The 19850-nt window shown below is 48.3% G+C and overlaps 1 protein-coding gene across 4 annotated transcripts; it reads right to left on the minus strand.

The window, feature by feature from the left end:
• Positions 1-649: 649 nt before the first annotated feature.
• Positions 650-19549, minus strand: stx19 (syntaxin 19). Of its 4 annotated transcripts, none has more exons than XM_056289613.1 (6): positions 18711-19549; positions 4679-5139; positions 4219-4455; positions 3691-3903; positions 3247-3413; positions 650-968 (listed from the first exon to the last, which is right to left on the minus strand). In XM_056289613.1, the coding sequence occupies exons 2-6, from the start codon at positions 4904-4906 to the stop codon at positions 860-862; spliced, it is 954 nt and encodes a 317-aa protein (XP_056145588.1). In that variant the 5' UTR covers positions 4907-5139; positions 18711-19549; the 3' UTR covers positions 650-859. The 4 variants fall into 4 exon arrangements, with proteins under 4 accessions (XP_056145588.1, XP_056145586.1, XP_056145587.1 ...); XM_056289611.1 differs by having other exon boundaries at positions 18706-19549; XM_056289612.1 differs by lacking the exon at positions 18711-19549 and adding an exon at positions 16772-17024.
• Between the last annotated feature and the right edge of the window lie 301 nt (positions 19550-19850).

Genomic DNA, 19850 nt, shown 5'->3' on the forward strand with positions numbered 1-19850 from the left:
TCAGTTTTTGTGGTTTGGAAACGTGCTGGGAATTTGAAGGTAAATATCACTGCGTTGTCTCGCTGAGAGTTGGGACGCCATATGTGCATCACTTGCAATGTACATGAGGCTTTATTTTGAAATGCATCATACATGAAGGTCTTTTTACAGAGATACCGTATGTACACTACTTGAAATGAAATGGCTGGACATGCAGCAGAAGATAAAGTTTTGGTGACCAGATATAAGTGACTACATTGCACAGACCTCGCGTGGCTTCACAGCTTTACAACAGTGAGTGCTCACTGCGTATCTGTTCAGAAAATACAGCTGTTTCTTGGAAACTGGTGCGGAGTTTCAGTCTCAGTCGTGCTAATTTCATAGTCCTTGGCAAAGATCTTTATTATGAGTCCTTTAAAATGGCACCAAAACTCAACAATAAGTAACACTGTCGGCAAGCAGCATCCCCAAACCCTCTAAACCCTCTCTTCCAACAGCACTTACATTGTTTTCTTTGCATTTTTTTTTAAAGAAAAGAGGTTTTCAAAAATAAATTCATGTGATTGCCCTTGGGTCTCTGTGTGTGTATATATATACGCATTAAGTATATGTATATGTATATGCATTAAGTATATGTATGTGTATTAAGTATATGTATATGCATTAAATATATGCATGTGTATTAAGTATATGTATATGTATATGCATTAAGTATATGTATGTGTATTAAGTATATGTATATGTATGTGTATTAAGTATATGTATATGTATGTGTATTAAGTATATGTATATGTATGTGTATTAAGTATATGTATATGTACTATATGTTGGTGTACATCTGTGTGCCTTAGATGTGTATGGGTCTGAATGCATGGCAGCATCAACAATGCTGTTCCAGTCCGCAGCTGAACTCAGCAGGTCTATGACGACCTGTACATAGCCTGCCCGAATCACCCCAACTGGTAAACTGACAGCTTCTGAAAGAAAACCTGACCAAGATAAGGAAGTCAAGCATGGAGTAAGCAACATTTTCACCTTCACCTTTTTCTTCCTTTCTCAGTCCTAATTATTTCACACAAGGTGGAAGAACACACTTAAACCCTATTCAGCCCTGTTTCAGGTCTCTTGTGGTTGCCTGTTTTCACTCGTGTATTGTTCATTATTCATCCATCCACCCATCCATCCACCCATTATCCAAACCGCTTATCCTGCTCTCAGGGTGGCGGGGATGCTGGAGCCAGGCGGGGAGACACCCTGGGCAGCCCGCCAGGCCATCACAGGGCCACATACAGGTTTTTCAATTTTACATCATTTTATATAATTTTACAGGGCTAAATATAGGTTGATTATTCCAATGTGTGAAATACCCCCCCCCAACCTGCAGCACATCTCACCACAACATGTTCTGCCTCGACTACCTCCCTCAAAGATATGTGATGCATAATTTAAGAAATATATTATTATTATTATTATTATTATTATTATAAGAATTAAACATAAGAATAAATTATACATAAAATAAAATATAACATATAGCATATAAGATGATATAAGATATAATAATAACATATAAGAAACTATTACATTTGAGTTGTTCCTTATCCAATGCGAGGGTCTAAGGACAGGATGTTGTGTTGCTGGAAAGCCCCTTGAGGCAAATTTGTAATTTGTGATATTGAGCTATACAAATAAAACGGACTTAATTTCATTAATTATATTTATTTATATTTAACCAGGAAGACCAGCCAGTCTCCCTTCAGCTGTATGGGTTAAGCGGCCTATAGTGTAGCTACAGTACACAGAAACAGCATTGTGAATGTTGCAGTGTTGTGTAACTGGTCATTTTGTACACACCCTTATGTTCAGTGTTGTGTAAAGAGCACTTGTCCAAACGGGCCGCACACGTGCGTGTTTGGAGCTAGGTCGTTTAATATTGCTCGCCCACAGTTTTAACTATCGGCTGAACTGATCTCTCCTAAATTCAACATAACTTCCGTTTTAAAATATTGTGTCTCGTTGACTGCTGACTGTGAATAGCCATTTTTCTATATTTTTTATATTTACATCTTCTATTATTTCTCACTTTTTCAGAGGGCATGTGACCTCTGTAGTGTTGCTTGAAATGGGCCGTGGCGGAGACCAGGGCTCGAAATTTGTTGTTTTTAGGGCAAGGCAACTTTGCCTTGGATGATGCCTGATTTTACCAGGGCACCAAGGCAAATAGCCAGGGCACCAAAGGCAAATAGCCAGGGCACCAAAGGCAAATAGCCAGGGCACCAAAGGCAAATAGCCAGGGCACCAAAGGCAAATAGCCAGGGCACCTAGGCAAATAGCCAGGGCACCAAAGGCAAATAGCCAGGGCACCAAAGGCAAATAGCCAGGGCACCTAGGCAAATAGCCAGGGCACCAAAGGCAAATAGCCAGGGCACCAAAGGCAAATAGCCAGGGCACCAAAGGCAAATAGCCAGGGCACCAAAGGCAAATAGCCAGGGCACCTAGGCAAATAGCCAGGGCACCAAAGGCAAATAGCCAGGGCACCAAAGGCAAATAGCCAGGGCACCTAGGCAAATAGCCAGGGCACCAAAGGCAAATAGCCAGGGCACCAAAGGCAAATAGCCAGGGCACCAAAGGCAAATAGCCAGGGCACCAAAGGCAAATAGCCAGGGCACCTAGGCAAATAGCCAGGGCACCAAAGGCAAATAGCCAGGGCACCAAAGGCAAATAGCCAGGGCACCTAGGCAAATAGCCAGGGCACCAAAGGCAAATAGCCAGGGCACCAAAGGCAAATAGCCAGGGCACCAAAGGCAAATAGCCAGGGGCCAAAGGCAAATAGCCAGGGCACCAAAGGCAAATAGCCAGGGCACCAAAGGCAAATAGCCAGGGCACCAAAGGCAAATAGCCAGGGCACCAAAGGCAAATAGCCAGGGCACCAAAGGCAACTGAGAAGCCCAAGCCCACAACACCATTGCACAAATAAATACCACGAGAAAATATTACAAGATTGATTTCAGAGGTTTCCTGAAAAGGTTTATGACTAAAGTTGTAATAAATTCCACGTAGAGTCTCCACTGGAGACGTCTAATCTACTTGTATGAATCTGATACGAGGCTAATTATAAAAAATGCAACCTGACACAAAACCAACAAAATACTGTACATAAAAAAAAAATGCCAACAGTTTCTGATAACCCCCCCCTTCTATAAGCAGCATCTCCACGGGGGGCAGCAGCAGCAACACAGCTGCCTGAGCGGGTTCTTCTTCTTGTACCTGGCGGCCAGCTTGAACTTCTCGTTGGTGGCGACCACGTAGTCTTGAGTTCGCTCTACGTTGGTTTGGATGTGGTTGATGTGGGCACCTTGTTCCTCCACCAGCATGAAAATGTCCAGGAAGAGATCCCGCAGCTCCTTCATGTTACTCTCGAGGTTCAGCAGCTCCTGTTGGTGCAGACAGAAGATGGAAAAGTAGATGGGATGTTAGGGTAGAGAAGGACACCAGTTCAGAAGACGGGTGTAGCGGGAGAAAAAAGGGCAGCCGTTTTATTGGAGAGCCATGAGGGAGCGGACCTATTAGCCAACTTTAGGACTGGAAACACGTCAGTATGGTTGTGTGAGTCCTGACTCAGTAAGCGGTGTGCTGGCTTCCTCAGAAACCTCCAGCTGATTCATCAAACCGTTAACAATGAGGTGTTTTTATAGAGTAAGCCCCTCTTGCCTTATGTCGCATCTCGATCTCCGACAGCTGTGACCGTGTAATCCTGGAATCGTTAAGCAGGTTTTCATTGAACACGTCCCATTTTCCCGTGGCAACCATCTCGTTCACCTCCTCCTCCGTCACCTCCCGTCCCGATACCTCCAGCTGGCGGATAATGAAGTGCTTACAGCTCTCCTGCTTTGTCAGCAGCGCTTCATTATACTGCCGCATCACCTAAACATCATGACAGGATTAGGGAGGCAGAGGGAGGAAAGGTAAGAGGCAGTGCAGGACAGAGGGGAGGAGGGGGAGGAGGAAACCTCCCTAAAAGAATTAAGAGCTATAGATTGTAGCTTAAATGGAGGTCAATTCTGCGCTTTTGTCTTCTGGTAGCTGGGAGAGCTGCATGAAGGGGATCTAAGTAGCGTTGTGGGATTTTCACTTTACACAGAAAAACCAATACAGCATCTACATTAACCCCCACAGCCGGTTGAGTCTGCTCATGCAGGTTTCCAGAGGCCTGGTGGCGGGGTTACCGCAGCTCCTTACCTGCCTGAAGCGTCTCTGCAGAGCTGCGAGTTGCGAGCGCTGGATTCTGGAGGCCACCGCCGCGGGGCCCTGCTGCTCCTCGCTCCTCTGAGCCTGTTTAGAAAGTGCATCTAGGCGCCTGTGCAGGCTCTCGGCCCGGATCTTAATGTCCCGGGTTATGCTGCTTTCCTTCTTCATCACGCTAAAACGGCGCATGGCTGCCACCAGGGTCTTCTGCTGCTGGCTGAATTTGGTCACCTGAAGGAAGAAGACAACAGAAACTTGTTCCCCCTCAGCAGCCCTTTCAACCACAAATGGGAGACACTGACTGCGTTTTACTCGGTTTGACGACTACACGACCACAAAATTGTGCTATTTGACTCAATCCAACTGTTCTTGTTCCTTTCTCTTTTTTTTCTCCTTACAAGTTGGCCCCCTTGCTGCCTTCTCGGGAGAGTAATTTAAACACAGCCCCATTTACCACAGTCTCCAGCTCCGTGATGTCATCGCGGATGTTTTTTGCCTCCGATAAGAAGGTCTGGATAACCGGCTCCTCCTCGAACACCACCGCCTGCTGTACGATAACCCCAACCCCGACGGCATCATGGGGGTCAGCCTCCCCTGGGAAAGGGCCGGTGTTGTCGACCTCGCTCGCCGGCTCGCTGCACTCCTGAGCCTTCTGCTGCAACTCCCCCAGTCGGTCCTTCATGTCGGGTCACCGGGTGTAAACGCACAGTTACGGGGGAAAGGGCACTTCTCAGGACACAACCTCGCTGATACGGCCTCTCGGCAAGGCTCACTCCTCGGGAAATGGGTTTTTAATAACGGGCTGTGAGCAGAACTAACCCCCCGGGGAAGCGGCTCTCAGTGCAGGTCCTTGGGTGGTGATCCTTGGGACTCAGGCATTAATGAAAGCCCCCTGTCCTCTCCACTGCTGGTGTCCTGCAAGCACAGGGAAACGTAGGTTTACTTGATTGTGTAGTCTGGCAAATCCAGGTCGAATAAAAGCATGTTCAATGTTTATTTACGTGATAATATTTCCTGTGTACGGACTGTGGGCACAACTTATGACACGTCTGCACTCTGCTGATTCTCCAAACACCCAACTTGTATTTTTAGCCGCATGAAAACGGCAACGACAAATGGGCAGAAAGCTTTCTTCGCGTCATTAGTCGAACTGGCTTTGGCCCGTTTTCCCAAGAGAACTTGTGTGTGTTAGAGGAGTTGTGTGTGTTAGAGGAGTTGTGTGTTTCCCTCAGCCAGGCCAGCGATATCCTGTCATGTCTGAACAACTGCAACACGTGGCCAACCGGCCTTGTTGACAAACACAGGCATGCACAGGCCCGGTTTTAAATGTAATCGTTTCCGTTAGATAACGCTGGTCTACAAAAATAGTTTGTTTTTTTCTTGCATGGACTTTGGAAACTGTTTTCGGCTAATTCTGGGCTGCTGAATCCAAATCTGAGCTCAGATTTGCTCTATCACGTCAAGTTTTCGTGCTACCTGTACGCTCCTTATTCAGGATTTTTACAAAAGTTGACCATCTAGTCCGGCAATCTTGGTGGGGATAAAAATGACCCCTATTCGTTTCCTACGTAATTTCATGCTAGGCTAAGTGTTGATTTATTCATTGTAATCATTTTTGCATCTATCGATCTTCTAACGCAGCAGTGTTTTTTTTAACTTCGAGTGTAAAATCGCTGTTTTCTCAAAAATAGTGATTTTTCATAGCTCAAAAACCTGATGTGGTAGGCAAAAGCTAACGCCAGATTTGGATTCAGCACCCAAACGTTAGCTAGAACCCGTTGAAAAACCCCCATGCAAGAAAAACTGTGTTGACCAGTGTAATGGCTTACATTCAGCAACTGCCGAATGCTGATGAACTCGTTTCACTGTCACTTCGCCAGATTCAGAAGGAAAACACGGCTCACGTCACGTCACAGACCCGCAGTTGACATAAGCTGTTGAAACTTGACTTGGCAGTTTGGTGCTCACAGGGAGGTTCCTCAAGCTGACTGGTAGGTCGTTGGGTAGGCCTAATCAAGACACGGCAACTGCACATTTATAAATTACAAGAGTTTTTTTTTCTTATACATTTCGGTCTGGTTTTGTTTTTTTATTTATTTATTTTTGTGTGACTCTGTGTTTTGCCTGCCGGTTTTGATACCTCTGCCTGATCTGACTGAATCCCGTGCACCGACCTTTTCGCCCGATTAAACGTTGTTGGGACTTTTACTACCTGTGTCAGTCTGCTTTTGTGGGTCCTTCGTCATCGTGGCTCTGGTACAGAGTACTCCATTCATTAGAGTTCGATCTAAGCTCCCGAACTGTAGCGGCACTATGACAAAAAACGATACCACGCTGATTAACCATAATAAGAGGTAAGGGTAAGTCGGATGGGTGGATTTGTGTAGCTAATTCCCGTATCACTAATGTTGGCACGCAAGAAACTGACAGGTGACTCTGTGACTCTGCTGACGGCAAACGCCTCTCTCTACTTAAAGGCGTCCAACATGGCGAGGCCCAGGACGCTTGTAAGTGAACCGCCGTACGGCACGCCCCATGTCAAAACGTGTCTGACATGCAGTCGTGTCAAACCCCAGGCCTCGAGGGCCACAGTGTCTGCAGGTATCTGTTGCAACCATGCACTACACCACCTGATTTAACTAATTAGCTCACCTCCCGGATGAAGGAGGGAAAGGAGCTAGTTTAATCAGGTGGTGTAGTGCATGGTTGCAACAAATACCTGCAGGCACTGCGGCCCTCGAGGCCTGGAGTTTGACACCCCTGCAGTAGTGGATTAAGGTCTGGGCGGCATGGGCCGCCGCCAGGGCGGCATCTTGCCGGGAGCGGCATGAGGTGCCCGCACAGGAAACAATCAGAATAGTGACATTTGCGCGATCGGCTTCGGGACCACTGCCGGCGCGTCCATATAGGCAAACTAGGCAAGGGGCCAGAGTGGGGAAAGGAGGGCCGACTATTCACGAGCAAAGCACGGAGTAGCCAGCGGCAGTAGCCAGCGGCAGTAGCTGCAGACTCACTAGGCCACACGCACTGTGAGTTGCTATTGAGGGAAAGGTTTCACCGCTCAGCGACCTCTTCAGTGACAGCTGACTGCAGGTATCCCACCCTTACGAACAATACAGTGGCATAACGACCCAAAACAACGATCGGTTTCATATGCAAATTACCTTGACCATTAACTAAAAAAAAAAAAAACTAGAGTTATAACGGCCAAGCGTACTATTCACAGAGGATTGGGAATGTTTGGAATCACCGAATTGTAAGATGGTGACAGATGCACTCTTAGTCCCCCCCCCTCCCCCCGGTTCAGGGATGGTCGTCCCCTCTTCACAAAGGTGACCTCTTTGACTCCCCGTTCAAACCAGCGTTCCTCCCTATCAAGGATGTGCACGTCCTTGATAGGGTGAAAGAGTGGTCCCTGGTCTGTAGATGGTGCAGACTGTGGAGTCCTGGCCTGGTGTGTTAGCTCTCCTATGTTGTGTCATCCTCTTGGCCAGCGTCTGTTTGGTTTCCCAGATGTACAAGTCACGGCACTCCTCTCGGCACTTAACAGAGTACACTATATTGTTCTGTTTGTGCCTGGGGACTCAAACCTTGGGCTGGACCACTCGATCCTTGGGGTGGACCAACTTCTGGTGCAGTGTGTTTTGGGGTTTGAAAGCAACTGAGACGTGGGTGTTTGGAAAATACACGTCTCAACTGTTCCGACACTCCCGCCACATACGGAGTCACCACTGGTTTATGCTTAGGCAGCTGTTGTCCTTCTCCTCTCTTCGATTGGCTGATGCACTGTCTGGGCGTCTTCCTGGCTTTGACAAACGCCCAGTTAGGATAACCACACTTAACCAGGGCCTGTTTAATGTGGGGATTCTCCCCTTCCTGTGTCGGTGGAGACGTTGACAGCTCGGGGGTACAGTGTCCTGATGACAATGTCCCCACCGACAGAGCAGCCGGGGAAGGGGAGAAACGACCATAAAGACATCTATCTCTGTGTGGCAGTAGCTTCAGGTAAGAGAAGGTTCTCATCACTGAAACTCATTAAAACGTAACTCCGGTCAACTATGTCACATGACAGGCTGTGTGCACTTGCTGTTCTCGCCATCGAGCGTGAAGCCAGGAAGTCACTGGATACTGAATTAGCGATTGCGAGATTTCTGAGGTCAAGGTTCGCAAGGTCAAATTTTAGTACGGCCATCTAAACGGTGCCTTCCCGCCATACACAATATAGCCTCATGGCATATGACATACCACAACTTCTGAGACTCCGTGAAAGAGACCCATCACTGCTCTGATTACTCTAGACACAACACAGCAACCCCCCAAGATCCCCTTCACATGTTCCCCGGCCACTAACGCTGAGTTGAAGAGGGGGAGAAAGACAGACAACCCCAACCAATGTCGTATATAAAAAATACATTCAAGAGAGAAGAAGAGAAGGACAAAGACAAAGCGAAAAGGTATACGTTTTAACAGTATATTATGCTTACTATTTTTGAGTCTCCATGATTGTCCTCATATTGTCTTGTGTGCTATATTCTCACTTTAGTAACATCAGAGAGAAAACAGAAGACCATATACAACTCCTCCAATTTTTTGCAGCTGCAAGCAGCTCCAGTGAGGAGATTCAGGTCAACTATGTCACAGGACAGGCTGTGTGCACTTGCTGTTCTCTCCATCAAGCATGAAGCCAGGAGGAGAACCTGCTGGAAACTCAAGGTAAATATACACAACTAATGACAGATCTTCCATGTGAATGGACAATAAGGTAGGATCCTATCATACAACGTTAACCAGTCGACTAGAGGGTCCAACCCGTTATTCAAGGACCAACATGTCTACTTATCCATGCACGTTACTATATATATATATATATATATATATATATATATATATATATATATATATATATATATATATATATATATATATATAAACAGATGCAATTCCAGACGTCTGGACATCATTGCTGTGAGAAGACTGGTGAAGAGATGAAGTAAGTTTCTCTTAGACAAATAAGGATTGAAAAAAGGGGGAGAACAAAGGATGTGGAGGACACCATGCCTACGTTTGCCTTAGGCCCCAAAATGACTACATCCACCCCTGGGCGCTGTCGTGACTCTGCTGTAACGAATGTGGAACCAGGTTATTGGGGTTATTATGTAGACCTGTTTGGTGAGTTATTTGCATATAGAGCCACAAAATTGTGTCATGACACCTTGAGCACACCGACACTGGATTAGACTATTTACATTATGTGTATGGCACATTTTGCCTACAGCAGCAGAAGCGCATGTGCTGGTCCTGTTCGTGACCGTGACCTCGCTTGAGCTGCTGATATTTATATACAAAAGGCAGCTCTCAAATATATATTCGCTTGTATCCGCGCCAGGCGACGCTCATTCGCGTATTCGCGTGCGTTGAAAATATTCAGCTTGAGCGAGGAATTCGCGTGACGCTGTGTCGCGAGAGCCTATCGGGCGTTGAGATCCTGACGTCAGGAGAATCTCATGAGAATCTCATGAGAATCCCAATCTCCTCTCCTCATTTCCGGAAGAGAATTCGCATGCTCGACCCTGCGACCAAACTCGCGCGAGCAACGCGAATCAAAACAAATGATCCCGCGATCAAACTGGCGCGCGTAAAGCGATGCAAAAACTCGCTTCGCGTTTGGCGTGAACGCACCATTACTCTCCCAGTGAGCGTAGCTGAGGCAGAGGGGAGCTTTTCAAAGTTGAAACTCATCTAATCCTACCTGAGGTCCACCGTGCCACAGGAACGCCTTGCTGTCATCAGTATTGCAGCGAATTCAAGGGGCAACCACAGGAACTGCCGCAGCCGGGACGCGAACCCGTATCTCCCGCACCGCGGGAGACATCGCTAACCGCTCGACTAAAGGGTCCGACCCGTTAGCTAACATGTCTACTTATCCATGCACGTTACACAACCCCCCCTCCTTCGGGAAAGCGTGCTCGCGCCTATCCCACTTCTGACACCAATGTAGCGAATTCGGGGGGGGGCAGTCCGAGAACCGCCACAGCCGGGACGCAAACCCGTATCTCCCACTCCGCAACCGACAACGTTAACCAGTCGACTAAAGGGTCGGACTCGTTAGCCAAGGGCTACCGAGCCTATTCATCCGTGATCGTTACATTGCCCCCTCCCTTCGAGATTCTCGTCGCCACAGTCAGGACGCGAACCTGGGGCTTCCGCACGGCAAGCGACAACGTTAACCCGTCGACTAAAGGAGCGGTCAGCGATGTCTCCCGCGGTGCCGGAGGTACGGGTTCGCGTCCCGGCTGCGGCAGTTCCTGTGGTTGCCCCCCGAATTCGCTACAGTATTAACCATGAAATTCCTGAGCAGATTTCTTATGATGATGTAATTGATGCCTTTGTATCAAGGAAGGCAAGAAAGGTCAGGGATTAGATGGGGAATAAATGGTAAATGCATTTAAGTAGCGCTTTTCTACCAACCACTCAAAGCGCTTCACCCCAAATTCACCCATTCACACACATTGATGGCGGAGGCTGCCATGCTAGGCGCCCCAGTTAGGGGTTCAGTGTCTTGCTCAAGGACACTCCGCCAGACTCTCTGGAGGGGGGGATCGAACCAACAACCTTCCGATTACTACATGACACGCTCTACCTCCTGAGTCATGCTGCACCTAAAGATGGCAGTTGTGTAATTTAGTTTGTGTGTTTTGTTTCTGGTCAGAGGTGCAATAGTGTAACAATCAGATTCTCCTCTTTACAGGTGTTTTAATGTGTTTGATATGGGATTTTTGCGATTTGTTTTTTTACTCTCCCCCTTTTGCTCCCAATTGTATCCGGCCAATTACCCCACTCTTCCGAGTCGTCCCGGTCGCTGCTCCACCACCTCTGCAATCCGGGGGGGGGGGGGGGGCTGCAGACTACCACATGTCTCCTCCAATACATGTGGAGTCGTCAGCCGCTTCTTTTCACCTGACAGTGAGGAGTTTCGCCAGGGGGACGTAGCGCGTGGGAGGATCACGCTATTCCCTCCAGTCCCCCAACCCCCCCGAACAGGCGCCTCGACTGACCAGACATGGTAGTGCAGCGACCAGTACACATAACCATATCCGGCTTCCCACCCGCAGACACGGTCAGTTGTGTCTGTAGGGACGCCCGATCAAGTCAGAGGTAACACAGGGATTCGAACCGCCGATCCCCGTGTTGGTAAGCAGACCAACATGCCCTTTTGTTTGCTTTTTTGTTAGCAATAGGGTAATAGTGTAATAATTCGATTTTCTTATTTGTGTTTACTACAGTTTGAGTTTATTTGTCTTTGTTACTTCTTTTTTAAATGTATGAGTATTATATTTATATATTTATATAAAATTACAGTTAGTACAGAAGGGTTCTTTTTTTTGCGGGGGGGGGGGTACAGATACAACTTTATAAGCGGCGGTGGGGGGGTGCTGGGGGTTGCCCAGGGTGCCATACAAGCTAGAACCGCCGCTGCTGATATGATCAGACCCTTAGAATGTCAAAATCTTTGGCAAATTGGATAGAGTTGTTATTGTTAGACATTGTAGCGAATACGAGGGGCAACCACAGGAACTGCCGGGACGCGAACCCGTATCGCTCGCACCGCGAGAGACATCGCTGACCACGCGACTAAAGGGTCAGACCCGTTAGCCAAGGACCAACGTGTCTACTTATCCATGCACGTTACACTACCCCGCGCTTCAGCATATCAGCTCCCTCACACCTCTGGGCGCACGCGCTTCCGATGACCTCACGGTCTCACCATCCCACTTCTGACACCAATGTAGCGAATTCGGGGGACAGTCCGGGAGACCGTCGCCACAGCCGGGACGCGAACCCATATCTCCCGCTCCACAGACGACAACGTTAACCAGTCGACTAAAATCGACTTAAGGTTGTCGCTTGCGGAGTGGGAGACACGGGTTCGCATCCCGGCTGTGGCGACGGTCTCCCAGACTGCCCCCCCCGCCCCCCGAATTCGCTACAACATGTTAAATGAGCAAGTACAAATTGTGATGTTTCATTACCGGAAGTAAGCAAGAAATTTAGCCCGCTAATCACACCAAAAAGCCTGGACTTTCTGAAGGTTTGGGGGATATCTCATCAATTACAACTGACTGCTGCCCTTACAAACAATACAGTGGTTTAACGACAAAAAAACAAAACAAAAACCAAACAAACAACTATTGGTTTCATATGCCAATTGTCGTGACCATTAATTAGAGTTACAATGGCCATGTGTACTGTTCAGAGAGGTTTGGGGGGATAGTTGTAATCACAGCATTGTAAAATGGCGATGAATGTACTCTTAGGTCTTAGGTGTCGCCCCCCCCCCCGGGGGGGATGGGGGGGGTTCAGTGATGGCTGTTCTCCCCTCACAGGTCCCCTCTTCACATTTACACTGCGTTTCACATCACGTACCCCTAACATTAATGAACATACTGTAACGTGCATGGATAAGTAGACACGCTGGCCGCTGGCTCGCGGGTCGGACCCTTTAGTCTAGCGGTTAGCGACGTCTCCTGCGGTGCGGGCGGTACGGGTTCGCTTCCCGGCCGCGGCAGTTCCTGTGGTTGCGTTGTCCCCCGAATTCGCTACAATACTGATAAAGCCGGCGTCTTACTCGCATCAGCAAAAAGAGCAAACAAAAGACTGTCAACCCCATCAACAAAATGAAAAGTAGCCAGACTAATACCTGACCGTACTGAAACTACAGGTAGTTCCCAGACCCACTTACGAACCGGCCTCCGTAAACCCTCCGGATGGGCCGCTTTGCACCACGCTCAAAACACCGCGCGGCCGTCGCCATTTTGAGCCGGGTCGCGTCAACGCTGCCGGGTGCGTTGTGTTTACCCTGGTAGTCACGGCTTCAACGTGTAAATCTGAGGCACGTGATGGGGATGCGTCGCAGAACGGGGCAGCGATCACGTCTGAACCGGAAGTGGAAAACATACAGCGTTCAGAGGGCGGGGAGGCGGGCCCCGAGCGGGCTCTCGTTTCCGGCGTCACACGGCCGGCCTCCGCCGGTGGCGAGCCGCTGGGGGGGCGGGGGCAGGGGCAGGGGCAGGGGGAGGGGCAGGGGGGAGTTTGAAATATCAGAAGTGTTTCTTTAATCACAGCAAGCTGAATCAGTTCATCTGGATACGACGTTGTACGCTGATTTCTTGCCTGGATCATTGAGCTCGCATAAAGACACTGTTCCTTTAATGTTTTTATACCAAGACACACATTCTATCTCTCAATTATAAATGTAAACTACTAATAAGACACGTTAGCCCCTAGCTAACGGGTCTGACACTTTAGCCGAGCGGTTAGTGATGTCGCCTTGTGGTGCCGTACACCGCGGTATCGAATCCCGCACCGGGCAAGAAAATAACCGGTTACATAAGTACTGTACTGTTGGTTACATGTATTATTAGGTATTACTGCATTATTATGTTTATGATGTTTTAGGTAAAATATTGTCGCATGTTTAGGTTCACGGGGGGGGGGTTGCTGTTCCGGGGGGGTGTACACTGTTGCCGGGTCAAGGGTTAGTGGGTGGGGTCTTTGGAGAGAGCGACGACCTGTGAGTGGGGTTTAAAGGGTTTAAGCAACGCTCAGTGGTAAGTTTTGAATTGTTTTTTTTAAACAGCGGTGAACACTACAATATATGACAAACATTTGACTAATTGATGTTTTTTATACCTATACACACATTCTCTCTCTCGATTATACTGTACTGTAGTTAGATTTATTATTATCACCGCATTATTATATTTATGATGTTTTAGGTGAAATATATACTCTATACCAAGACAACCATTTGACTAATTGACGCTAGATGTGACCTTTAGGTAACGGTTCCGACTTACATACAAATTCGTCATAAGAACAGACTCAAAAAAATTGGATTCGTTCGTAACCCGGGACTACCTGTATTAATAAGTGTTGGCTTGGTATGCAATGTTCAACTCCATTAGATCACTTTGCCATGCTGTCATCTTTAGTACCGCTCTTTACCATCAATTATTTCTTTGGCTCCGTCTTTGGGTTCCATCTTCTTTTGTAGCGCTCAGCCGCTTCACCTTGTCTTCAAGCTCAGGGACTCTTTTCTCGTGGTCTGTGGTTACCGTCTCCACTGTTGTAACATCTGCTCTCATATCTTGGATCTCTCTGAAGAGAAATTCTGACTTTTCTGTCAAGGAATTGATACTTTCTTTATTTTGTTTGATCAACTTGTCCAGATCATCTGCCTTCTTTCCAACCCATCCGCCATCTCGTTTATTTTCTTCCACTAGCAGCCTCACAGTATTGTCTTGCATTTTAGCAAGTGTTGCCTCAGATTTTCCTGTCTTTGGAGCAGGAGAACTGGGCATGGAGTCAGAATCGCCCATATAGCAAAGAATCTTTGGTCCAAATATGGGCCACATCTGCAGTTATTTTACAGCCCACATTTGGCCTTGAATGACGGCGTTGACTCAGGGTGAGTGTGGCTGCCTCAACTCAGCCACACTTGGGCCACATTTGGGCCACATCTGGCCCACATAGTATGTGCTGTATCCCAAGTCACGCCCGGATCATTACATTTGGGCCATGGCTGGCCCACACAACACTTGCTGTAATCCAAGTAAAGCCCGGTTTATGACATTTGGGCCATGTCTGGCCCACACAACAGTTGCCAGTGCCGTAACTGAGTCGTAAGTACCAAAAGAGTACCAGATACCAGATTAGGCTCAAATGTGTCTGCTATCTGGGCGGGATTTATATATATATATATATATATATTAAAAGTGCATATATGCAGTGGTTATTTCCATCTCAGGACCAACAGACATGTCCTTGACGAAGAGATTATTTTCTGCCTTGTTTGTTTTATCCTTTCCCCTTGTCTCTTCTTCCTTTTTTCAGACATTGTTGGTTTCTCCATTGCAGGCACACGAAGTTGCTGATCACCACGTTAGCTAGCTAGCTAGCTAGTTTGAGAGAGACAGTCAAAGGTTTCTTCATCCAAAAGTGAATCAGAAATCGCTCTCGTATTTTCCGATTCCATGCAACATTGCACTACTGTTTATGGTTAGGTATTAAGCTAATGTCTGTTATCAGGTGTGAAAATCAAATATATTTCTTCAGCTAAGCCTGAAAACGGCTGGAGTGGGGGCTACCTTGCCCGACCCCGCCAGAAGTTCAGATTTGGCAAAGCATAATCATTGCTGGTAGACGTAAAACGCATCACCTCTGGTGTGCCAGCGTGGGAATATAGCGCGGGAATGCCACGCCGGAAACTAGATTTAAAACTCCAGTATCCTGTGAAATACAGAGACATGTACCTGGTGGTGATGGGCTTAATCATCCATCCAGCCATTATCTGAATCGCTTATCCTGCTCTCAGAGCTGCTGGGATGCTGCAGCCTATCCCAGCAGTCACTGGGCAGCAGGCGGGGAGACACCCTGGACAGGCCGCCAGGCCATCACAGGGCCGAGAGACACACACACATACACACCTGGGGACAATTTAGCACAGCCAATTCATCTGACCTACACGTCTTTTTACTGTGGGATGAAACAGGACCTCTCCACAAAAACTCCACACACGAAGGACGACCCCCAAGGTTGGACTACCCCGGGGCTCCAACCCAGGACCTCTTTGCTGTGAGGCCACCGTGCTAAATACTGTGCCACCGGGCCGCTAGACTTAACCATCATTATGTTAAATCGTTTGGCAAGGGCTTGGATGTCACTGACACTCATTTATTTGTAGCGGTCCTGCACTCCAGCTTCTGAGCCTGGAATGTTACTAAATCATCATCGTACTTCCACTTTTTACATCCTCATACGCACAACGGCGGAAGGAGTGTTTGTCTGCTTTAAAACGGAGAGCCGCAGTCTTATTATGTACCAGATGGATTTAAAAAGGGAAAGACTCTTATGGTGGAGAACCAAGTCTATTGTGTGTGTGTGGGGGGGGGTCATACACCAAAAAAGATTACAGATTTGGCATGTGAATTCTCTCTTGTTTGTACAACCGTGTGTGTGTGTGTGTGTGTGTGTGGAAGTAACAGTATTTGTGTAACCATCACAATCTCCTCAGAGGCACAGCTTATGAATATACAAGTGTTCATTGTTTGCTGAGTCGTGGCAACGTGAGGTTAAAGACCCAGCACCACCTTCCCATGTCTTCTTCTCCCCCCCCCCCGCCAGAGGCCCTTATTTACTCCTCTAAATTCTTACATGTCGCCTTAAAACCTCGAAGGCTTTTGAGCGGAGCGCTACGCGAGGTGCCAGGGCGAGGGCTTCGTCCCTCTGCCGCCGGACGCCTGGTTGTCCTCCAGTGAGGGAGGCCATTCCCGTGTTGTGGTTCTGCTCCTCCGCCTGTTTCCATGAGGGAAGTGCCGGTGCAGATCTTATCTGCCCCTCCATGCAGCGGCACCATAGCAGAACCCACTTGTGTATTTCATAAGGGCTTAAATAGCCGGGCTTTGACCGACCATGAGTAAGTTTGTTACCGGGCTGACCCGGCATTCTTGTTGTTAGTCAGTCTTAACGGGGGGGAAAAAACACTTACCTTAACTTCGCAGGTAGTCCATGAGTTGCTGTGCATCGGCCGTTCCCGTTGAGAGTTAAGCAGGAGTGACGCCCCCCCCCCCTCCATCCAGCCCACGGAAGTGCTTCTGCTTGACTTCATGAAGATATGTCACATTATTCAGCCTTTCAGCTCATCTTGGAGCGTCTCTGTGTGGACCTGATGCTCTTCAGCGGCGAGCCACGGGATTGTGTACTGTAGTACAGGTCATGCTACTTTACAGCGCCAAACACACACACACACACACACACACACAGATGCAGCTGAAGTGCTGAGGACTTCTGGCTGGGCGAGTGCCAGGCCCCTCCTCTGCTTTTGGGTGAGACCTGGCTGCAGCCAATCGGACGCGAGGGGCTTGCAGGGTCATTCCCTTATTTGAAGAAATGAGAGTTGACGTGACGAAGTAATGAGCGGAGACAGACAGCGTGCGGAGAGCTGGGAACTCAGAAAGCCTGCCCTCCGGCTTCCTCCGGGATCGGGAAGTGGAGCAGAGCAAGTAGAAATGCTTTGTGCACATTGTTAAGGCGCAACAATGGGGATTAGCGTACGGGTGTGAGGCGGGGCCTCGGGTTTCTGATCCATGAGGTTCGTTCTCATGTTAAGGCTCTGGGTTCACGCCGTAAGGCTTCTGGGACTACGTCCCTCCCAAGGCCCAGGTGACCGTGTTGGATATACTGACAGATTTCTGCCAACAGCCACCCTGAATCCCTGCAGCCTTTAACAGCAGGAAGGAACAAAGTCCCTCTCCACTAGGCAGCCTGCATCTTTTACAGTGCAGCACAGACTCCCCTGACAGAGGGAGGAGGGAGGTGAAGCATGTGGAGGAGGAGGAGGAGAGCAGTTTGTGCAAACTCCCGTTCAGCAAACACTGGGGTCTCCTCTGTTGGCTCTATGATTCATAATAACCACGGTAGACAAACAGATTCCAGTGGGTGTTACGGTGCAACGCTCCGGTTTAAAGTTAAATCCACCACCTGATGACTGCACAAACACTGGGAGTGCAGGTTCTTGTGTACACTTCCTGCCACTCCCCCATGCGGGCGGGAACACTGCCGCAGTGACCTCCTAACAAAGAGTCACCGATCCCTCACCCTAAAGTGTTATGACAACAAGGCAAAACTGGTTCTCTGTGGGTCAAGAGTGTCAGAATTCACCCCCATCGGCTGCTATTGTCTCTTGGACCCACCAGAGTCTTCCTCTTCCTCCTCCTCCTCCTCCTCCTCTTCTTCTTGTTCTTCTTCTTCTTCTTCTGGTTTGTTCCCTGTTCCCAGGGGTTGCCACGGTGGGTTTGATAGTTTCCACCGGTGTCCTGTGAGGGCACAGCACCAATGGCAGCCGTTGTTAACCCGGGCCTTGACCGATCCGGTATGGTCTTGAGAATCCGCAAATTAATTTGGCAAAATGTTACGTGGGATGCCCTTCCTGACACAACCACTAACCCTTTGGTCGGGGGCACAGGTGAAGCGCTGGATGCCGTCCCATGTATTCGTGGACTTGCGCCCATGTCTGTCGCCACCGCACTTACCAGATTCCAACTTCTATAAATTATATTTACGTTAAACATGAATTTACTTGAAGCTTTGTTATGATCCTTTTTTCATTTTGTCACTTCTCTTAAGTATCTGTATGCCAGTGAACTGATATTGTAAGTCATCCTACAGACCAGTTATGTACGGCTCAAAGCTGTGCCACGATGGCTTGTGGATCCCAGCGATGTGGCCTTCAGGCAGCATGTGCAGCAGAAGCTAGCCCAGCAGACGGGGAGGGAGGGAAAACACAACGGAAAGTGACTAAACACGACTGGTGAGGAGTCAAATAAGAGAAAGCCATACTTAAAAAAAAAACCCCAAACGAACAGAGATTTCTGAAATGAAAGAAAAAAGTGATAAATGAAGTATAAACGTGATGACACCCACCTCACCTTGAATCCCCTCAGCGTGGTAGACCGCATGTCAGGTTCTCCGGGTCCCGTATCACGAGGTCTTGTTTCACAACGTAGCTCTTGAAAGGTTCTCAGTGTATTTGTTGTTCTTGAAGACATGCCAGCAACCGCGCTTTGATACCCTCCCAGACTGCAGAGTGAGAGGGAGCGAGAGAGGGAAATCCTTCAGAGGCGGTGGGAGTCAGGGATCAGGAGTCAGGAACACTTGATTTGTCGTTTCGTTTCATGTATTTCCGTACGTGAAATGAAATGAACTATCGCTTCCCCCCAGCCCACAGCACTGCAACACAAAGACAAAAACACATAGCTATCCAAAAACCACAAGGACTTCAAGAACCCGATTTCCCCACAGGGATGATTTAAGGATTCTGGTTCTGAGAACATTTCCTAAATAACACATATCTAAGCTAACACATATATCCAAACTACACACACACAAAAACATCACTATACAAGGGAACGAACGCCAGCCAGGATGACTGTCAGAACTGCCTGGGCTAGCATTAGCTTAGCCTGCCCTGCTTCCGCATCCTGCCAGACCACCCTTGGTGTTTCCTCCACGGGCACGGCTCCAGGCATGGCCGTGGTTCTTGGGCCCACCGGACTCAGCAGACCAAGCTCTCCCAGCCGATCCGTCAGCTGTCCCGGCCAGACACCCCCGAACACCTCCCCGCACTCCACACGACGACACCAAAAACACCACAGTCAACGCCAGGTGAGGCCTCCGCCAGACCGCCCTCGGTGTTATCGGAACTGCCGGTCCGCGTGGGCTAGCGGTTAGCTTAGCCTGCCCTGCTTCAGCGTCCTGTCAGGACATGTTGTTCCCAAGCAGTGTATTAGAACTGAACACACAAGCAGAGAAAATAGGCTGTGTCTGCAAAGAGAGACTAGTTGGGCAAAGGAGGGGGCAGGGATAATGAGGTCACAACTATTGTTATTAAGCCAATCAGTACTATTGATAGAGAGGTCCGCCATCTTGTCCTACAGTGGTGCTGCACAATAAAACATACTGTTGAGCTGCTCCCATTCAAAATCTTACTTCTGTCAAACATGGCTGGAGCTAAACCGAGGAGAGATGTCCTTTCCCGTAACCCTATAACCCTTGAACTCTATAACCCT

The sequence above is a fragment of the Lampris incognitus genome, chromosome 11, assembly GCF_029633865.1.
Source record: "Lampris incognitus isolate fLamInc1 chromosome 11, fLamInc1.hap2, whole genome shotgun sequence".
Taxonomy (NCBI): Eukaryota; Metazoa; Chordata; class Actinopteri; order Lampriformes; family Lampridae; genus Lampris; species Lampris incognitus.

Coding starts and splice junctions, on each gene's coding strand:
- stx19 (XM_056289613.1), bottom strand. CDS start 4,906: ATGAAGGACCGACTGGGGGAGTTGCAGCAGAAGGCTCAGGAGTGCAGC. Junction 3,904..4,218: donor TGCAGAGACGCTTCAGGCAG/GTAAGGAGCTGC, acceptor CATGATGTTTAG/GTGATGCGGCAGTATAATGA. Junction 3,414..3,690: donor AGATCGAGATGCGACATAAG/GCAAGAGGGGCT, acceptor CTGCACCAACAG/GAGCTGCTGAACCTCGAGAG.